This window comes from Fundulus heteroclitus, chromosome 19 (assembly GCF_011125445.2).
Source record: "Fundulus heteroclitus isolate FHET01 chromosome 19, MU-UCD_Fhet_4.1, whole genome shotgun sequence".
Classification (NCBI taxonomy): Eukaryota; Metazoa; Chordata; class Actinopteri; order Cyprinodontiformes; family Fundulidae; genus Fundulus; species Fundulus heteroclitus.
The window spans coordinates 9803944-9826206 of record NC_046379.1 but is presented as its reverse complement, the minus strand read 5'-3'; the positions used below and the strand labels follow the sequence as shown (position 1 = coordinate 9826206).

At 41.2% G+C, this 22263-nt stretch overlaps 1 protein-coding gene across 1 annotated transcript; it reads right to left on the bottom strand.

The window, feature by feature from the left end:
• Nucleotides 1-321: 321 nt before the first annotated feature.
• On the bottom strand, nt 322-15961 carry LOC105917406 (basal body-orientation factor 1). The gene is made up of 10 exons (XM_012852205.3): nt 15852-15961; nt 15528-15780; nt 15380-15445; nt 12980-13060; nt 12814-12894; nt 9541-9620; nt 7610-7754; nt 3360-3850; nt 1273-1377; nt 322-514 (listed from the first exon to the last, which is right to left on the bottom strand). Exons 1-10 carry the CDS (start codon nt 15893-15895, stop codon nt 454-456), a joined length of 1407 nt encoding a protein of 468 aa, XP_012707659.2. The 5' UTR covers nt 15896-15961; the 3' UTR covers nt 322-453.
• Between the last annotated feature and the right edge of the window lie 6302 nt (nt 15962-22263).

Sequence of the window (22263 nt, the reverse complement as noted above, 5' to 3'; positions counted from 1 at the left end):
AACCCTTTTATTTTTTTTTGCACACCCTGCTGTACCCCTGACTGGCGTTCCTTCCTTGGAAAGCACACAACTTCGCGGACGCACAGCTCCGAGATGAGAACTGCAGAGGCTGCGCCGAGGTCATGTGGTGCGGTGCGCATCCGACGGGCTGTTTGGGGTTGAGGGCAGGATGGACTCCGGCGCCTGGGGGCCGATGAACGCCCCGGCAGGGCTCCTCTCTAATTCTGGAGGACAGTCATCATTATGCAACGCTAAAATACGAACCGTCTTGATAAATCACATGTAGGCACTGACGTTCTCGCAGCCACTGCTTTTTTTTTCTTTCTTCCTCCTTCCTCCTGCTAGACGTGCGATGTGGGACCGATAAATCTGTGCAGGCTTTCTAAATTGCAAGGATGAGGTATAACTTTTTTCTCCTCAGTGCATTTTTCTGTGTGATGGAGCTCATCTGCGTCAAAGAGTCCCTTTCTGCTCCTCGCTGCAAGCACACAGATCCAGACGCTTGCAGACTTTCCTATTGGGAAGGAAATGCAGGAAGTTGCAGTTAAACTGAAATGAAAATCCGTGTTTTATAAGACAAAACCATGTTTAATAACTCTTTCCGCTCAGGCCTGCAGACTCCCCCCGCCCCCTAATGGGGTTGCTCTGGGTCAGCCAGATTTGGACACTGCTCACTGATTGTCTCAATTTACCAAATGTTCATACTGGGTGCCAGACCGCTGCTGACTCGAATATACTTCCCGGCTTTTCCCGCTCCATCCCATACGTTCTGCACAATCCTCTTTTGAAAATCATGTTACCAGCTGCTCTCCGACCACAAGCTTTCAAAGAACAAAATAAACTGCTTATGCACGTAAAGAGAGGAGACCGATGAGCTGGAAGAAAAATCGTTGTGACCAGATGTTTGTTTCCAAGCACACGACTCTGTGGCCGGGCCTATTTTTACTATTGTGCCCAGACTCTTTCTTCATTCTTTTTAAGCAGCTGCATGGAAAAGAAAATTGGTCGAAGCCTAACTTATGTTTTATGGTATCCTCTTCTGCCGAGAAAAATGGCTGTTTAAGGCATTAAAAGGAGGGAGGAGTCAGCAGCTTCAATTTGAGCTAACTGCATGGTGTCACTGCACTTTGTTCTTCTGAGTTAATTGATGCGCAAGTTTTCGGTTCATTTTAGAGGAAAGCAAATGGATTTTAATGTAGGCAGTGAGCACAAATCCCAATAATAGTTCAGCTGTGTGAAACATAAGCCACTTGTGGGGGGATGCTTTATTACCTTTCCGTCTGTCCGTTCAGTTTAGCAAAGAGGAGGCAGAGCACTTTTTCCTTTTGCTCCCAAGTGAGTTGAGACATGTGGACCTCGGTGCTCGGAGACTGAGACCTTCAGACAACACAGGGCAAATCAGAGCTGCTGATTAATTCATGCATCTTCACGTTTCTCACACTACAATCACAACCTTTAGTGTATTTCATTGAGATTTTATGAGAGAAGTTTTTGAGTTTCTAAAACATTTTACACGTTACTATCTGAAAAAGGTAAGCTAATGTAAGTTTATTTAGATAGCCCTTTTCAGTAACAAGACAATTCAAATTGAATGTGCTTTTCTTTCTTGTTACCCTGATACTCTGATACTTTCATTAATGCTGCTCTGGGCGAATTCCCCCTTCTGATCCCAAGAGTGTAATTAGGGATTAAACTTTTTAAGTTTCTGTAGAATCTGTGCTTTGTGTAGTATAATTCAGACAGATCCGTCTATATGTAGCAGTTACTAGGCTTGTCAGAGTTTTTCTTGATGCCAAAAAAGGTAGAAAATCACCATATTTTCATGTTTTTGGAAAAAGAGTTAAAGAATCTCAAACTGTGTTGCAAAGAAACGTCTTAGTAGTGATAAAGTTTTTTCTTACAACCCAGGGTGGTGCCCAGTCCGCTTTGACTGACAGAACATGACTATAAGCAGTGCAAAAACATGTTTGTTGTTGTTCTTTTGAAGGCCTTCGCCACCCCCAGTCACAGTGACGCCCTGGGAGAAGAGCCATATCAGAAGGCACTATTGTCCCCAAGTAAAACCCATTGCAGCTAACTACCCTAATATGTCATGTCAGTAGTGAACAGGCTGTGGAAGGAGAGGATTATCCAAGGAAGCAGTCAAGCGGGCGCTCTGGTAACTCTGGAGGAGCTGCAGATATCAGCTGCTCAGTTGGAAGAATGTGTTGACTCTTTTAGTTGTGCACCCCACCAATCTGGCCTTTATGGACCCGTTGCAAACAAAGCTATTGTTGAAAGTCATGATCGGTTATTTGGACCATTAGATTTATGCTATTTTTTTGTAATAATAAACGTGTTGATTATTTAAAACAAATTCTTAAACTTTATTCTTTTTGGGCTATAATAATTAGAAATTTGTCCTCTGCAATTAACCCATCGGGAGCAGGGAGCTGCCATGGTGCCTGGGGAGCATTCTGGGGCTAAGGGTCTTCTTGCTCGGCAAACCAAAAAGGCAGATTGTGGGATTCAAACTGGGGAACTTGTCGCCTTCCCAGGACACAAGCTTACAGCTCTAACCACAAGGCCACCACTCCCTTGACTATGAATCTGTCACGGCATGCCGTCTTGACCTCACAAAAATGAACCCTGCCAAGAAATTAAAAGTTTTTCTTAAGTAAAAAGGCTGCAGGACCTATGAATGACCTCGTGGAGATGAAAAGCGACATGATTCACCTTTTTATGGGTTTGCAAACATAATTCACATGAATTATTATTCTTAAAGGACGACTAATTCACTGCAAAACGGATCTAAAAATAAGTAAAATGTTCTTAAAGTTAGTGTATTTGTCCTTGATTTGAGCAGGTAAATAAGATTATTTGCCAACGGAATGAGTATTTTGACCCCTAAAATAAGATAATTAGACATCCTGCACTTGAAATAAGATGATGGAGATGAGTTGTTCCTATTTTAAGTGCAAAAATCTTGTTCCATTGGCAAATCATCTTATTTACCTGTTCAAATCAAGGACAAAATACACAAATTTTAAGAACATTTTACTTATATTAAGTTCCGTTTTTGCAGTGTTCTCATCTTGATAATTTTTTTTGACAACAATGAAAGCCATATGTTGCTCGTAAAATGCTATCTTTGGCAAAAAAAACCCCGAAAACATTAACAGGGCAACTCTGAGCACAATGAACCCCACAGGGAAACACGGTGGCGGAAGTATCATGCTTTACGCATGCTTTTCTTTAGCTTATTTCAGCCTTTTGTAAAGAAATAAAACTTCTACTTTACATTTATACATTATTTTCCATTGGTAAATCTTATCAAATCCCAATGGCATACATTGAAATTTGTTTTAAAGGGGAAGTACCGTTGTGCAGCTGCATCCACGTCTGCATAGAGGTAACTCGTACTGTTGGGACTTTTATTCAAGGTACAGATGGGTGGGAACCTCATTATCCCAGCTGTGGCCTCTCTAAATTTTTGCTGATAATCCTGAAGCGCTTCCTTTTTGTACTGAAGTCTGCTGGCAACGATCTCCTGCCTGACGTGGTCCAGCGCTTCGTGGAAGAACTCCTCCGCTTCTTTGCGTTTATCTACGATGGTCCTCGCCAGCTGCTTGATACGCTGCATCTCCTTGTCTTTCATGGCGAGGAGCTTCTGCAGTTTGTCCAGCTCTACCTGGCTGGCCTGGATGGTGACCAGGTTCCTCTTCTCCTTCTCTTCCTGCTGCTCAAGTCTTCTCGAGATTTCCTCGAGGGCCCGCTCCAGGGAAGCAGCTTTGGCCGTGGCTTCAGAGAGCTTCTTTTCCTTCGTTTCCATCTTTGTAGAGTTCTTCTTAATCGTCGACTCGAGCATGTCCTGTTCGAGGGAGCAAAAAGCAGAGCAGGTCCAGTGCCAGTCAGAAGTTTTTACTACACTCATTATAAGCATGTTGCACCTCAGCCGCACACTTTTTCAAGCCATGAACAAGCTTCTGGCATCATTCAGACTGAAAATGTGACTACTGTTACTAAAGTTTCCTGGCACTCTTAAGCAGCATTCATTGATTTTTATTAGGGTTGAGGTTTTAATAGGTTTTAATAGGGTTTCCAAAACTGGTTCTGGTGTCTGTTTAGGATCATAGTCACCTCCCCGTGTCCAGGTTTCAACCATATGATTTTTGATTAGAGGTGAAGAAGATAAATTTAGACATTATCCTCCTCCAGTCTCATTCTGTGGTGCTGGGAGCAAATACCCTGAGCATGGTGCTGCCACTACCAAGCTTGATAACTGGTGCAGCGTGCTTAGGTTTGATACTTCCCATCATTTTGAGCAAATCGCTCAACATTTATTCCGTCTGACCGCACAGCTTTTCTCCTGAAAAAATATGATTTGCCCATGTGTACAGCAGCAAACTTCAGCTACGCCTGATGCAGGTTCTTCTTTCATGGTTGGCAGCCCCCCTCAGACCATGTTGACGTTAAATTCCCTTCACTGTGGAGAGTGACACTGTGTTTGATAGGTTTTTTTTACCAGTTTTCTATCAATTGGAGGAGAAAGTTTGGGTCAGATGGTTTAAACTAGGACACAGTTTGGTGTTTCAACAGTGCAATGATCTCATAGACATAAAAAAAAAACAGGTTTTGGATTGGCATAGCAGTCTCATGTCAAGCCTCTACAGTGGTCCCTTACATAATCCTTTAGAAAAATGTTGGACCGTGCTTAAAAGCTTAATCTGAGCCAGAAAACCAACTAATGTCTGACAGGTTTCCGAGCATACAGCTAGAGCTAAACCTGCGGCTTCATGATGGCTACAAAAAGCAAAAGGTTGAGGTGCACCTTATTGAGACATTTAAGTGAATATTGGTGGGGTCAGCTAGTTATTTTGGACCCATGTAGATTAGAGAAAATCCATGGTAAATTCTTGTTTTTTGGTGGTCCCCCTATTTAAAAAGGGGGACCGGAGGGTGTGTTCCAACTACAAAGGAATCACACTCTTAAGCCTCCCTGGTAAGGTCTATTCAGTGGTTCTGGAAAGGAGGGTCCGTCGGATAGTCGAATCTCGGATTCAGGAAGAGCAGTGTGGTTTTCGTCCTGGCCGTGGAACACTGGACCAGCTCTATACCCTCAGCAGCATTCTTGAGGGGGCATGGGAGTTTGCCCAACCAGTCTACATGTGCTTTGTGGATCTGGAGAAGGCATTCGTCCGTGTCCCTTGTGGAGTCCTCTGGGGGTATGGAGTACCGGGCCCTTTAATAAGGGCTGTCAGGTCTCTGTACGACCGGTGTCAGAGTCTGGTCCGCATTGCCGGCTGTAAGTCGGACTCGTTTCCGGTGAGAGTTGGACTCCGCCAAGGTTGCCCTTTGTCACCGATTCTGTTCATAACTTTTATGGACAGAATTTCTAGGCGCAGCCAAGGTGTTGAGGAGATCCGTTTTGGTGGCCTTAGGATTGCGTCTCTGCTATTTGTGGATGACGTGGTCCTATTGGCTTCATCAGGGCGTGATCCACAGACATATATACGTAGACGCGTCATAGGGCGCAGGTTCGCACGTCATCGTCACCGCCATATTGTATGTGGCAGAAAAAAGTTGAGTTCTGTTATTGTGAACGTGGATCAGAGAAGATGCCTCATTCCTGTGCTGCAATAAATACACACACACACACACATATATATATATATATATATATATATATATATATATATATATATATATATATATATATATATATGTGTGTGTGTGTGTGTGTTTATGTGTTATGAATATAAGGATCAATTTGTTAAATCTAAACATTGTGGTCTTCATTATTTCATAAACCCGTGTCACAGGAGAACCTTTAGGAACAGACTTTTTGGGTGAGTATTAAAGAGGTAAAATTAATAATATGAGGAAAAAAAAGTCATAAAGTAAAAATAAACTAACAAACACAAAAGTGATAATGTTATGATAAAAACATCATATTATGAGAATTAAGGGGGAACATTTCCAGAATAATCACAGTTTGCAGAATTATTTCACTCCTGGAGTAATAGGGCCAGGTTAGATTATTTTAATTATTTTTATTCTTTAGGAGAATAAATTCAGGAGAATGAAGCTAAAGGGATACGAAAATAAACTTGTAATATTACAAAAAAGAAATACTACGAATTCAAAGTATATTCAGAGATTAAAGTTCCTCTGATACTGTTTAAGTGACTGAGTAACTGCAGATTTGCCACATTTAAGATGGCGGACGCTCTGACGCATCGCAGCATAGGCAGAACCCGCCCAATGACGCGTCTACTCTTATATTATGTCTATGGGCGTGATCTACAGCTCTCACTGGAGCGGTTCGCAGCCGAGTGCGAAGCGGCCGGGATGAAAATCAGTGCCTCCAAATCTGAGACCATGGTCTTGAACCGGAAAAGGGTAGAGTGCCTTCTCCAGGTTGGGGAGGATGTGCTGCCCCTAGTGGAGGAGTTCAAGTATCTTGGGGTCTTGTTCACGAATGAGGGGAGGATGGAGCGGGAGATCGACAGGCGGATTGGTGCGGCGTCTGCTGTGAAGCGGGCGCTGTACCGATCCGTTGTGGTGAAGAGAGAGCTGAGCCAAAAGGCGAAGCTCTCGATTTACCGGTCGATCTACGTTCCTACCCTCATCTATGGTCACGAGCTTTGGGTCGTGACCGAAAGAACGAGATCCCGGATACAAGCGGCTGAAATGAGTTTTCTCCGTAGTGTGTCTGGGCTCTCCCTTAGAGATAGGGTGAGGAGCTCAGTCATCCGGGGAGGACTCAGAGTGGAGCTGCTGCTCCTCCACGTCGAGAGGAGCCAGTTGAGGTGGCTCGGGCATCTGGTCAGGATGCCTCCTGGACGCCTCCCTGGTGAGGTGTTCCGGGCACGTCCCACCGGGAGGAGGCCCAGAGGAAGACCCAGGACACGCTGGAGGGACTATGTCTCCCTGCTGGCCTGGGAACGCCTTGGGATTCCTCCTGAGGAGCTGGCCCAAGTGGCAGGGGAGAGGGACGTCTGGGCCTCCCTACTGAAGCTGCTACCCCCGCGACCCGACCCCGGATAAGCGGAAGAGAATGGATGGATGGATTCTTGTTTTTGAAACACATTGAAGTTTCTTTTTGGACCATCTCATGTTAATTCAGTGTATGTAAATCTCAGGCCAGCGTTGTACAGGAATAAGACAAGTCCTCTCTTTAGGTATTTATTTATTTATGCTGAAGCTTGTTCTGCTGAGTGAGCGGCTAAGTGTCAGCAAAGCGGATTCCCTCTTGTGATTTGCTGTCATCATTAGAGGTGAGACAAATGTGCCCAATATTTATTCGTCCAAGCGAAGCGGTGCCAGAGAGCTCCAAGGGGTTATCCATTCAATCTGAACCCAGACCCCAGTGGAAACACGCCGCAACCGCTGACCACTGAGAGGCTGGAGAGCAGTCAGGAGGCCGGTGGGAGTTTGACCACAAGCAAAGTACACAGTCAAGGTAAATAATGTGAGAGGAAAAAAAAAAACTGCTGAAATATATTCTGGGCAGATACGACAAAGACTTTCATAACTGAAAATTACTTTCATGAGATAAACGGTCTGTTTCCAAGGACAGCTGCTTAAGATTCACGCTGACGTCTGCCGTCTTACGGGTCAAACATACCTTCTCCAGCGTTAGTGAGAGCTTTTCCTTTGCCAGGGAATGTGTCAGTTTCTTCAGGTCCTCTACTTCTTGGATGCTAGTTTTCAGTGTTTTATTCAAGCGATCTTGCTCCTTGAAAGCAGAGTTTAAAGCACTTTCCATCTGACTAAAGAAAGAAAAAAATTATACAGAAAAAAGGCTGCCCCCAGAAACTGTTTCCAGTCATGAAGATGCAAATTCTTATGTCAAATTTCCCAACATTACCAGGTTCAGTTTTCCAGAGGAGACAAGAAAAGAAGTGAGGATACAATGAAAGAAGAGAGGGAGGAGACAGAGACGGAATGGAGGACACAAGGAGGGAAGGAAATAAAAAGGGCAGCAAGGAAGGAGGCAAGAAACAAGGAAGGATTAAAGGAGGCCACATGGGTGGACATAAGGTGGGATACAAGAAAGGAGAACGAAATAAAAGGAAGTGAGGGAGGAAGGACACAAGAGAAGAAGGGAGAAAGAAAGGACACGTGAAAAAAAGGAAGACCACAGAAAACAGGTAGAATGGGCGCAAGGAAGAAAGTATGGAGGAAACAAGCAAGTGATAAAGGAAGAATACAAGGGAAGGAGAGGGGTATGAGACAAAGAGGGAAGAGGGGAGGACACATGGAAGGAAAGAAGGTGAACAACAGGTGAAGAAAGGAAAGCCAGAAGAAAGAAGGGAGGGTGCAACAAGGAAGGAAGCAAGGAAGGAATGACACAAGCAAGCAAGAAACGACAAAAGAAAGACTCAAGGACATTAGAAATATTTGATGGAGAGAGAAATGAAGGATGCAAGAAAGAGGGAATGGCACAAAGAAGGAAGGAATTAAGAAGTGAAGGAAGGAGGAAAACAAAAAGAGGGGGGCACACAAAAGAAAGGAAAGAGGGAAGGAGGAAGGAAGGAAGGAAGAGAGGAAGGAAGGAAGGAAGGAAGGAAGGAAGGAAGGAAGGAAGGAAGGAAGGAAGGAAGGAAGGAAGGAAGGAAGGAAGGAAGGAAGGAAGGAAGGAAGGAAGGAAGGAAGGAAGGAAGGAAGGAAGGAAGGAAGGACACAAGAAGGTTGAAAAGCAACAAGAAAGATGGAAGGGCACAAGAGAGGAAGCAAGGGAGGCAGGGAAAGGAAGGGAAGTAGGAAGAAAACAAAGAAATATATCATAAAGAGGGGAAGGAAGGAAGCAAAAAGGAAAATATACAAAGAACAACATTTAGACAATAGTTCAAAGAATAAAGTGTTGAAATACAAGTAATTTTTTCAGACTCTAGTTTGTCTTTTCATGTTTAGCCAAACCTGGAAAATAAGTAAATTTAACTCCATACTTTTCCAAATGCTTCAAACCCCAGAGGATCCCAGTGAATAACCTTCTATGAGTCTCACTGTCTCACTTTATCTCAACACCACTGATTCACTGAGTTGGTCGAGAAGACCGAAGGAAACAGAAACATTGACTTTAAAGATACAATGTGGATTTCAGTTCTAGTTTTTTTTTTTTAAAGAAGACCTCTGGAAACCGGATGGTGCAGGATTGGTTTGTTTAACTTCTAGGTTCAAAATTAAATCAATTATGGACACTGAGACCACGCAGGCGGCAGGGCCACACCAGCATCAACGTTGATGTTTCATGAGCTGTAAAAACATCACCGCCGGAGCAGGACACACATCCTATAGCCTCAAAAGTAAACTATGGTCATCCACACACATGGTTTAGTGTCTGCTTCCTGCAGGCGTTTCTGGGATGGATGAAGATGTGATAGTTGGCTCAGGAAGTATACACTGTCTTGAACATGACACATCCAAAAAATAACATTAATTCTGGTCACAGGTTTATATACTTATATAGAGAAATCATTTTTTTTTTAGCATTCTGCTTGGCAGGGCATTTTACAGAATTTAAATCCAGCATCACAGCAGTGAAAACACACTCACACAATAGCTTCATGGTGGTCCAGCTTCATCTGGGCTATCTCTTGATTGCACACGAGCATCATCTCCCTCTTTAGGTTTGCCTGCAGGGAAAATTATATAACTTCACTCTCCCACTTGGAATATTTGAGCTTGTGTTTTACCACCGTCTGTTCTCGTCCAACAAGAGCAGGCAAAGTGTTAATTCTCCTTCAACGTTTTTTTGCATTTTGTCACGAAAGCGCCACAAACTTAGATGTGTTTTACTGGGATTTATGTGATAGACCAACACAAAGTGCATAATCATGAAGTGGAAAGAAGATGATTCATGGCTTTCAGTGTTTTATTTTATTTTTATCTGGAAAGTGTGGTGTGCCTTTGTACTCAGGCGCCATGAGTTAATACTTTGTAGATTCCTTTTGTGCAATTTTTTAACCGGCTTTGGTCGTTTTTACACATCAGAACTCAAGGTTGTCATATTGGATAAAGTTGATCTGGTGCATGTTTAGAGTCATTGTCCAGCTGGAGGGTGAACTTCTGCCCTATTTTCAAATCTTTTGTAGCATCTAACAGGTTTTATTCCAGAAATATCCATATCTCAATTAGTGCATAAAAATCGATACAAAGATCAATATTGATTTTTAAAAAAACTATTTAATATCAATATTCTGGCTTTCAATATTGATATACCTCCCAACCTCTAGGCGGCGCTATTACCGCGTATCATTACTCTTCACAGCGAGGAAGTGCAAGTGAGACGAATTTGCGTAATGGCCGACAGGATTTTAGAAGCGCCTTTGTCCCTAAAAATCAGACGTTTGGGCACATTTTTGGTTTCTGTGATACGTTAAATGCATTGAACCAAATGCACTTTGTTTTCCTGTTATGTCAGTGTTCAATAAATTTAACATAAATATAAGATTTGGCTGGTTTTGTTGATTGAATGACTGAGCATTAATTGGAAAGTAATAAATATCGATACTTGAGTCAAATCAAATCAAGCTGAGCTATATCGAGTATCGTATTGTATCGTGAGCTATGTATCGAAAATCGTATCGAATCGGCTGATCCTAGATGATACCCAGCCCTACTTCCAATCAACTCTGACCAATTTCCCTGTCCCGTTTGAAGATAAGCACACCCTCAGGATGATGCTACCACCGCCATGTTTTATGGTCTGGATGTAATATGCAGTGTTAATTTTCCACCACACGTCGCATTTCCCACTTGGGCCATCCCTGTTATCGCCTATACCGCTTATCCACGCAGTGTTGCAGGGAGGGGCTGGTGTCTCCAGCGGTCTTTGGGCGAGAGGCAGGGTACTGCATGGACAGTCCTAATTATACTGTAGTAGCATGCTGAATCAGTTATATCCTGCTACATTAGCGTGGGTCTTAGTATTTTTTCATAAGTTTCTGCCACTGATATAAAAGGTCAGGCTGGTTAGTTCATTCACAGGGCAACACAGAGACACACAGGACAAACAGCCGTACAAGTACACACCTAAGGATAATTTAGAGCGATTAACCTAACAGTCATGTTTTTGGACTGTGGGAGGGAACCCACTCATGAACAGAGAGAACAAGATGAGTCCAGAGAGTCAGTTCCTATAAATACCTGGGTATCTTAACTGATGACTCCCTCACATTTAAAGCACATGTACTCCAACTATTGACAAAGTGGAGACTGAAATTGGGTTGTCTTTTTATCAGAACAGTGTTTTTCTTTTAATGTAAAAAAAAAAAAACGCCTTGTTGCCGCCACCTTTTTTCGTCAGTGTTGGATTATAGTGACCTTTTGTATATGTGTGCTTCCGTCCAGTGTCAAGGTTTATAATTCTGACTTAAGATTTATAACAAACTGCCACAGTTTGACCCATCATTGTGAGTTATGTTCTCTGGTTGAATGGCCTTCATTGACAACCCGCAGGCTCCATCACTGGTATATTCTTATATATAAGGCACTTCTAGGGCTTCTTCCAATCTAATTTTGTGAAATGAAAATCAAAAAAGAGCACCAAGCAATACTCTTTGCGTCCCAATGACCGGCACTCGCTCTCTGTCCTGGATGTTCTCATTGCACTTGCTAAAAAGGCTTTTGCCTACCTCGCCCCCACAGATTGACAGCTTGATCTCCCTGAATGATTTAGAAGCTGGGTTGACGGTCCTAGAGATGACTTCTTTAAATTGTCAGTGTTTTTAATTCTGTCTGATGTAACATTTTACAGTTTTCATTTTAATAAGATGTTAGATGTTTTTACATGTAATGTTTTCTAACAGTTTTTTTTTTGTATTTGTCTTTTTATTTGTATTTTTTTTCCAGGTCTCTCTTGAAACGTAGATTAATAATATCAATAGTTACTTTCCTGGTTAAATAAAGATTTACTAAAAAAAAGAAGAAAAAAACATGCAAACTCCAGACAGAAAGACCCCAAGTGGACGATTGAAACCAGGACCTTCTTGTTCCACTGAGGCCAAAACGATCCATTTTGTCTCGTTTAACCAGAGCACCTTCCGTCTTCCGTATGTTTGCTGTGTCCGCTACATGGCCTCTGGAAAACCGTAGACAGGACTTTTTATGGCTTTCTTCCAACAATAGATTTCTTCTTGCCACGACTCCACGAAAGCCAGATTTGTGCAAAAATGAATAGTTTGCCCCTCTTAGGACGTGGATCTCTGTGGCTCCTCCACACCAACCACTGACCTCTTGGCTGCTTCGCTGATTAATGCTCTGCCTGACCGGCCTGTCAGTTTAGGTGGACAACCGTGTCTTGGAAGGATTGCGGCCGGGCCATGTTCAGATGACGGATAGAACGGTGCTTAGTGAAATTTTTTAAATATGGGATAACCATGCTTTGAAAATATCTGCATCATGTCGGCTGTGTTCCTAACTCTTCATGCTGCTCCTTGTTTAATGCTCTCTCTGTGGCCTTCACAGAAGAGCTGGATTAATTCTGAGATTCAATTATCAATAAGTGGAATCTGTTTGATCAGTAGGTGGCTTCTGAAGGCAATTGGTGGGACTAGATTTTATTTAGGGGCAAAAGAGTAAAGAGGGCTGATCATCACATACGCAAGCTACACTTTTCTGATTTCCCTTTTCCTTCTCCTTCATATATATGCAATACTTTGTGCTGGGATCTCATATAAAATCTCAATAAAACACATTGATATTTGTGGTTGTAACGTCACTTACTTTGAGACAGTTCAATACTTGAACATACTTTTGCAAGGCGCTGTATGTTTAGTGGAGTATTATAATAAAATGCAGTTGTAATTTGTGTTTCAGAGTCTAAACCTGATCCCTCTGGAAGCTGTCTTCAGTTTTCCTTAGAGTTTCCTCGTGTTGTTTCTGTATGAAATCCATGTTTTTTCTCATCTACAAGCAAAGAGACAAAAAGTGTTGGTTGCGTAATGGTAACCTGCAGCTTGAAAACATTTTATCCTGTTTTCTGTCTCCTCACATCACTGAGTTCCTCCTCCAGCTGAGCTTTATTCCCCCCCATTATTCTCATTTCTTCCTGGAGGGTTTTATAATCTTCATCCTTTTCAGACATGAAAAAAACAGAACAAAATTCATTACGTCTCATAAATTAAGTCCATCAGGTTTTACACAACGAAGATGGAGCAAAAGCTCCTCTAGTTCAGCTTGTGAAAAAAACTAGACTGCAAGCAGAATTTGCAAGCCAACTCGCTCACTCACAGATCATTCATCTTAAATGTCTTAAGATGCTACTGTGGAGAAGCCAGTCTGAGAAAAAATGTGACAAAGTGACCAAAATCATGAAGGACTGGAAACACGCGCACCCACAAACATGGACATGACGACTAAATGAGAGGTTATCAACCATCTGATTACAGCTTGGAGCCTAATCGTTATTCTTCAGATAACTCTCTAAACGTTCATCTACATCAGCGCTGCAGTATTTACACAAGCTGGTTTGCATCTTCTAATTTTCCCCCCAACTTAAACCATCATATGGTAGGGTTTCCAAAAATATTCACCGCTTTAGGGTTGAAAGTGATCAGCATTTCCCTGGCGCTGCACAGAATAATTACTCGCCTGACCAAAGGGCTTCGCGTATTCATCGCGTTCACATACAACCTTTTTATCGCCTCGCAAAGTTTAAGGCGCCATCAAAGTCCCATCTTTAAGAGTCAACTGCAACGCTGAAATAAAAAGGGACACATGTGACAGCCCCATACATGTCTGAAATAGGTTCGTTTAAAGTTGGTCCAGACCATGCCTCCTTTTTCATCCTCAGAAGCTCGGTTTTACTATCATGAAGTAAGAATTGGAAGATGGAAAACAGCTGCCAGCAAAAGAAGAAGCGTTTTTCTGTCACTTGACTTTGTCATGTGAGTTTAAAAGCTCGGGCTTTTATGATGGGAAACAGAGGTCAGTGAGGGTATGAGTCCAAATTAGTTCCTTTGGTGTGCGTTATGTAACCTAAAGGGGCCTTTTCTAGACTGAAGGTCCTGTGTGACAATGGACGTATGGTTAACACATCAAGACCAGCAGCGTGTCTGTATTTTCCCAACCAAGCACTTTTAAATTATGCTTTTTCACTGTGGCCACTGGCATGGATTAAAATAACATTAGACCATGTCACTTGGAATGCAAAGGGCTGTTTTTTTTTTTATTTCATTTTATGGCGCCTTTGTTTGGTTGTTTTTTTTTAAGATTGCGAATGCCAACATAATTACACACAACACCAGCTGTTAGCACACAGCACAGCACATTTTTGACGTGCTACAGGTTGAAGATGCGCTCAGTAAATTATAGCAATGCCAGCGCCTGGAATGGAACCTGCATTTAATATGGAGTGGTTGTCGATGTTTTTTTTTTTTTTTTTTTTTTTTTTAAAGATCCACATCCATCAGTTTTGATTACATTAACAAATAACACTGGAAACATTTGACTGATATTATGATGAATAAGACAAGTTCTCCTGTCACATCCTCCAGTCGGTTTAACCATAAAGCTATAGACTCTTTACCGGAGCTCAAAGACATAAATCTCATTGCCAACCACTCACTTTCCTATGCTTGTTCCTGTTTGATTTCAAATTGATTTTAAAATCTTTCTTCTGCACAAATTGTAATTAACCAGGAGGAATAGTAGTGGACTGAGCACACAACCCTGAGGGGCCCCAGTGGTTTTAAAGACACTGTTCAAAATCCAGACTCACTGAGGTCTTCCTTTCAGGAAGTCAAGAGGTACATAAATAATTTAAAGACTCAAATCCTACTCTACAGATTATGTTTTATTAATGTTATATCATTATTTTAAATTTAGTGGCCTTTATTTGACAGTAGGCTGACAGAAAATGCATCTGAGAGAGAGAGAGAGAAAGAGAGAGAGAGGGGAACACTGCCAAAACGGATCTAAAAATAAGTCAAATGTTCTTAAAATCTGTGTTTTTGTCCTAGATTTGAGCAGATAAATAATATTATCTGCCAATGGAACGAGTATTTTGACCCCTAAAATAAGATAATAAGACATCCTGCACTTGAAATAACATGATGGAGATGAGTTGTTCCAATTTTAAGTGCAACACTCCTATCCCATTGGCAGATCATCTTATTTACCTGCTCAAATCAATCACAGATACACTAATTTTAAGAAAATATTACTTATTTTTAGCTCCGTTTTTGCAGTGAAGACACATGGCAAAAGTCCACGAGTCTAGACCTTCAAGGACTGAGGCCCTCCAAACATAGGATAGGTTGCATGCCCATTTATCAATATTATCATTATATTACTACTACCATACCTTGTATTTGTAAATGTATGTATTTAATGTCATAAAGTTGTATTTTTTGTATAACAAAAAAAAAACAACTAAATCTTGTATACCAACCTGTTTGTATCTCTCTTGAAGTGCAAGGGCCTCCTGTCTTTTAAGTTTATCTTCCAGCATCCTAATCTGTGAGAGCCACAATTCACTGGGAACACTTTAAATTGACAGCACAGTTTATAAATGTACATTTGCTTCATCACCTGCTGACCTTCTCCTCTCTGTCCTCTACTTCTCTCTGCCAGTATCCGGTCATGTCAACAGTGTCGCGCTCGGAGCGGCTCAGCTGATTGGTGAGCTGCTCGTTCATGCGGGCCATGTCATGGTGGGCGCCCCGGTAGTCCGACAGATCCTGCTCGGTGGTCTTCAGCTTCAGCTCCCACAGAGCAGCGTTGGCCCTGGCCGTCTCCAGGTCCGGCTCTTTCTCGGATTTTGGCTCATGCTTCGAGCTTTTCTTACCTTTCCTATGACAGAACGACAGACGTAGCTCGATTTCCTGTTTGCACTTGAACGCAGCAAATAAGCGCACACTTACCCGCCTTTGTCGCGCTTCGTTTTGGAGGTTTTTGTCGCTGGCATTGTTGATGTGGTCCAGCATACAGGGTTCCTACTAGTAGTGAGCAATGGTTGCTGCCAACAGGCCCATTTGTGTTGGGCTGTGTCTATGGTGACGCTTAATAAATTATACAAGGTCTCCTGGTGACTCAGTCCAATGAACAAAAAATAAGTCATTGTAAACCAGTCAAAGCTTAAATGCACACATCAATTAGTGAATCCAGTGTGTCAATATACAATTAAATAATTACAAGTGAAAGCCATTATTCGCTCCATGAAACATATGCTATTTCATCATCTAGTTTATTTTGCCATGAAGTAACTTAATCATTTTTGCTCTTCAAAATACACTCTTACATCTTTATGATAGCTCACTTCAGACCAATCATCTTCACTAAAACATGGATAGCCACCCCACCCCCCCAATAAATAAATAAATTACAACACATTTATCTATGTAGCGCTAATTCAACAAATGGGATCTTAAACTGGTCTAGCTCATATAACTGTTGAGTAAAGTTCCCCCAGCAATATATATGTCATACAATAAATTAGAACATTATTGAAAAGTTAATTTTAACCAGTATTTAAATTATCAAAGTGAAACACATACCGCATCGATTTGTTTTCAAGCCTTTATTTCTGTTAATTATGTTGATTTTTCAATTTACAGCTAATGAAAACACAACAATTAAGATTAAAAAAATACATCAGACCAATTAACAAAAATTTTCTTTAGACAGAAATATGGACTTAATGAAAAGTGTGTATAATACCTGCTTAAAGTTATTTTTCCAGTGTTCCATTTTCTATGTTCCACAAAGTTCGAGTTCATGGCAATTTTGAGCCTTGATGATTCGCAGGTTGTTGCTGAATCAATTCTATTTCTTTCCTGGATGACAGTTTGGGACTTCTTCCTGATCTCAAAAGGACGACACACCTGATGACTTGTACTCATGCTGAAATGTTTGACTTGTTGATGTTGGAATCTGGGGACAACTTTCCCATTTTTCTGCATACTGAACTATCCAAACATAATTAAACAAACCCTGTTTATGGTGGCAAAGAAAAACTATAAAGCTAGACTTAAACCAAAATAAATAATATTGAGAAGTTGGTAGATCTCGGCCCTACAAGGTAAGGCATTTTAGATCAGATGTGTCCAAACTTCTTGCATTGCAGGTCAGTATCACTAAGTTAAAAGTACTTAGGGGCGAAAGATTTGTATTTTTCCAAATTATAAATACAACAATTTCTTTTTACGGCAATAAATTAAACATGTTGTGTTTAACGAAACAAAGTGGAAAAGAACAAATAATTATTGGTCTCAGTCGTTTCCCAACTCTTTGGGTCAAAGGTTTTCTATTTTGTTGGTCTAGAAAATGTGTATTTAGTCTATTTCCAGCAACAAAACGAGGTCTTTTTTTTCCTGGCTGTATTTAGCCAAGGTTAATGAATGGGTGGACCCAAGTCTCTTTTTCAGTAAAAAGTTGCTGGATGTTTGTGGCCCTACTTAGTATAATATTAAAAATGTAAAAGAAAAAAAAAATACTGTTACATTTACTTTAATACTCCATTTAAAAAGATGTAAATTTATTTTGAAATTTCATCCCAACATATTACAGAAACTTACAGCATTAATTATTCAAAATTCAATTTAAATTCAATTCAAATTAAATTCAGTTCCAAAGGCCACGTGGGCCGCACTTTGATACCCCTAGAACTCGTAGAGACGTATACTAGAGATATAACGAGCGATATATAGTAATACTAGATATATAGGAGAGGAGAGAGGAAGAGAGAGAGAGATGAAGAGAGAGAGATAGAGCGCGAACGAGAAGAGAGAGTAGAAGATGAGAGAAGAGAGATGATATAGAGAGAGATTAGGAGGAGGAGAGAATATGAGAACTAGATATATATTATATATATATATTATTTTTTTTGGATTATATATTATATGTAAGTAACGAATAGATATTACTATAGATATAAGTGAATAACTATATATATACATACATATATATATATATATATATATATATAGATATTATGATATATAGATATATATAGATATATAAATATAGATAGATAGTTATAGATATAGATATATTTGAGCCTGTATGTACTTGATATGTATGTCTAAGATTAAATTCATCGTAAATTATGAGTTGTGCACCCAGTCTTTGTTGAAAATAGAAAAAAAGCATTGCTGTTGTGGGTTGTATATAATTACTCAGATCAGAGGAAGACAGAAAAGATCAAAAGCAAAAGTCAAAAACAGCTCCAATGTTGCTTTGGTTTGGAGCTCAGCTCACAAATCAATTGTGAGTGAAATAGGCTGCTAGGTCACTGAGGAGGCTCATCCAAAAATAAAATAAAATAAAATCGCTTTAAATCTTTTTTTTTTAAGGATTGTTTTTTTTCTTTCCAACAAAAACTCATCTGCTATTGGGTAAGAGGCAGCATAGTTCTAAAAAATGTATTTATCTTCTTTAGAAAACTGAATTTTACCAGAAAATATCCTTTGTTTCTTCAAAAGTGATGACACTTAACTGGTTGTGATGACACAGGGAATAAATTCAGCTGTTATCTCTCTGCTTCTCACCTCTAGATCAGCAAAACAGCAAAGTGAGAAATGTCCTGTAGCAAGTCCTTCACTTGTTCTAATTTCATCATGCCTGAATATCTATCATGTTTACAAGGTTTTGCAGTTTTCCCCTGTAGATCTATGACAACAACATGACTATGATGCTATTTTGGGGCTGTTTCTGTCTTAAGTCTCTCTTTTTTTTTTTGCAACACTCGTGGTTCTGGTATTTACTTCGACATTGTCAAACCACAGAGTCCTTTTTTCTGATGAGATCCTGGGTTGTTTTGGCCGACTCTGGGTCGGCAGCAACAACAGCAAATAAATCATATGTACCTGTTTGTGTGCTTTCATGTGCAAAACACACAAACAGAATGTACATTTCATTCTTCTTTTTAAGTTCTTTCTTTTTAAGTTCTTTTTACATATAATAGCTGTCATAGAAAACATGAATTAAGAAAATGTTGGTCTTTTACCTCACACCCTTCAAATCTGAATAATTTAAATTGACAACTAAAAGGGAAGACGTTGACCTTGGTAGTTCTGTTTGTTTTGGGAGGGAATATTGAATGTTGTGTTTTCCTGAGCTGTAAGGAGAAACTCATTATAACTGAAATAAAGACTTTATAACATCAGTCTGTGTGTGAATAATCTATAGTCCACAAGAGGCAACATGTCACAAAAAAAACAAAACATTTTCAGACCTTAATACATTTTGTTGTGTCTCTGGGAATGGAGATATTTTGAATGCAGTCTGCCCGGGAGCTGCCTAGATATTTTTATATTCTTTTTTTAAATATATCTTTCAAGACGCTCAGTTTTCTGTGTTCTCTATTGCATTTTTTTAACAATTATGTCACAGTATTTACTGCGGAGCTGCCAAACAAGGTCATGGACTTCCAGCTTAACAGCTTTGCGAATCCCTTGTTTTTATTTTTTTTTTGTAGTCCGATGCTCAAAGATACCAAAGCTACAGGTGGATATGTGAAAATGTTTGTTTGTTCATCACACCGTCACCCAGCGTACTACAAAAATGTCAGAACGAGGTGGAGTGGAACGTCCTGCGGCCTGCTTGGGGGGGGGGATGGAGTTGATAAAACAAAACAGGGTCAGCAGTAAAAGATCATGTCATTGGAACTCCAGCAACTTTCTGTGCCTCTCCACTCTTCCTCCAGACTCTGGGACCTAGATTCCCACCTAAGACTGCACCACTGAGACACAGTCCGGTCCTTTTTCTCCATATTGCAGGTTTTTACCTAACCTGACCCTAGCCAGATGTATTTCGCTCCGCCTAGCTCCACTCATCCATCTGGGACCTCTCCATAGGAATGGCGTTTCAGAAGGCCGGGCCTTATCAAAAATCCTTGCATATGATTGGATAAGCCACTTGTCTGTCATCTTTATCGACATGCTATTTCAACCACTCACACCGAAGCCAACCTGTGACGCTGATGAGAACGACGCAGGAAAAAACAAAACTTTTTTTTTTTTAAATGTGTTTGCGGCACGCATTTTATTGACAGTGAGCTGACAGGAAGAGGGGGAAAGACAGATGGCAAAGCGCCGCGGGTCGGAGTCGATCCCGGGCCGACCGCGTTAAGGACTAAAGGCCTTCTAATATGGTTCGCACTAACCGCTCCGCCATGGGCGCACCCCGGAAAACAAAACTTGCCAAATCCGGTCGGGAGAAGGGCGAAAACATCGTTTCCACCAACAAAAGCCTTCAGAGCCGTTCTCTGATGTTCTTTTAAAGAAACAATATCAGGTAGATTGGACAACACGGAAGAAATAGCAGCATCAATGCTAACGCTTGCTTCCTCGATGCGAGCCGCCATTGTTGTCTGAATCAAAACAGTCTCACGTCACGGTCGCTTCTCCACTACGTCACATATGAAACTCCAGCCCTGCGTCCTGATTGGCTGGACAATAAAATTGGTTGAAGAAATCACTTTTTATGGAAGATGTCCCAGATGTAGATGTGTGTGAAGCTAGGCAGAGCTAGGCGGAACAAAATTCAGCTGGCTAGGGTCAGGTTAGTTTTTACCTGCAATATGGAGAAAAAGGACATTGACTCGTGTTAACGCTAGGAATGCTCGTGTTGTAGCCTTTGTCCTGGATGCATCTGTGGGTTGCAAAGATTCCATCTCTTGCTAATTTTCCCCCAAACTCTAGAAGGGCTTTGCCTCTCTCCTCCCAGTGGCTCCGATTACCCTTTTTGAGTGTGCATGCACCATTCGACCCCCCTCCCCCCCCCCCCCCCCCCCACAAAACCTTTCCTTTAACAAACTTGGACACAGCCAGTTTCTTCAGGCCTACTGCGTCACCATCACTGACAGCGCAATGGGTATCAGTGCCTGTCTGGACAATTTCCTCCCAGAGTCACCCCCGTGTTGATGATGTAGCACTGCAAAAAGGGACCTGAAAATAAGTCAGATCTTCAAGAAATGAGCGTATTTGTTCTTGTTTTGAGCAGCTAAATAAGACTATTTGCCAATGGAATAAGATTTTTGCACTTAAAATAGGAACAATTCATCTCCATCATCTTATTTCAAGTGCAGTATATCTAATTATCTCATTTTAGGGGTCAGAATACTCATTCCATTGGCAAATAGTCTTATTTAGCTGCTTAAATCAAGTAAATATTCACTAATTTCAAGAAAACTTTACTTACTTTTAGTTCCCTTTTTGCAGTGAGGATAGTGGTTCCCAACCTTGGTCCTCAGGGACCCCTGTCCTGCGTGTTTTAGGTGTCTCCTCGCTGCCACACATCCAACCTAAGCGAATGGATGATTAAGAGGCATCTGCAAGAACTTGATGGCTGCAGGGATCTTGCAATCACTGGAATCAGGTGAGCTGGAACAGAGACACACCTCAAACGTGCAGGACAGCGGTCCCTGAGGCTCAGGGTTAGGAACCACTGATGTAGGGCGTGTCACTTTTGTTTTTGTTACAAAGCCTTTCTTTGTTTACATTTTTTAATTCAATTAAAGAGATAAATGAACATTTTGATGGTAAGTTGCAGTGCTCTGATATTAGGGGAAGGAATGAATGAATCAATAACCGATCAGTGTGTATCACAGGACTCAGATGCATGTTCCCTTGAGCAGCCTTTCGACTGACTATGTCACTCGTCGTGTAATTACAGTTTTCTCACGCCGGGCTCTATCACACAGGATCTGTTTGCACATGATCTCTTCCCACAAGTTGACATGAGGTACATTTGGCTCCTGTCAGCAGTATTGTTCCTGTTGTCCTGAAAAGAACTGTGTGTTTTTCCACTGCCATCCCTGCCGTTGTTTTCTGGTGCAGGGATGGGAAAACCGCTGAGATAGTTTGCTCACATCTTTAAGGAAGCTCTTCCAACAGAAACAATGTAAAGGCAGGTTATAATTCAGGCTGAAACCGCTGAATCTTCTCCGTCATCTTGTTTAGGATCCTGTAGGCCGGAGCCCGAATGCCCAGAGCCGATTATTTATCAAACAGACATACACATGCACAAAAAAGTGGTGGAAACTGAGAGCATGTTGGGTGTAGCTACTGTAAACTGAATCATATAGGGTCGCTCTGTGCTCTGGCATCGCGACAAGAGTTTGAAGACTAAATTTAAAGGTAATTACTATGACAGTGAGAAGAGAAAACTGAAATAACCCGGAGCTTTTCAAAGCTGTCATTATCACTGGAATTGTAATGACAAGGTTTGGGTCCCTTCAATGGACTTGTAGGGGTAGGACACCCACAAACATGGCATTCCTGAGGGCAACATTGCAGCATATTAATGATATATAGCAGAGTGTAGATTACAAAG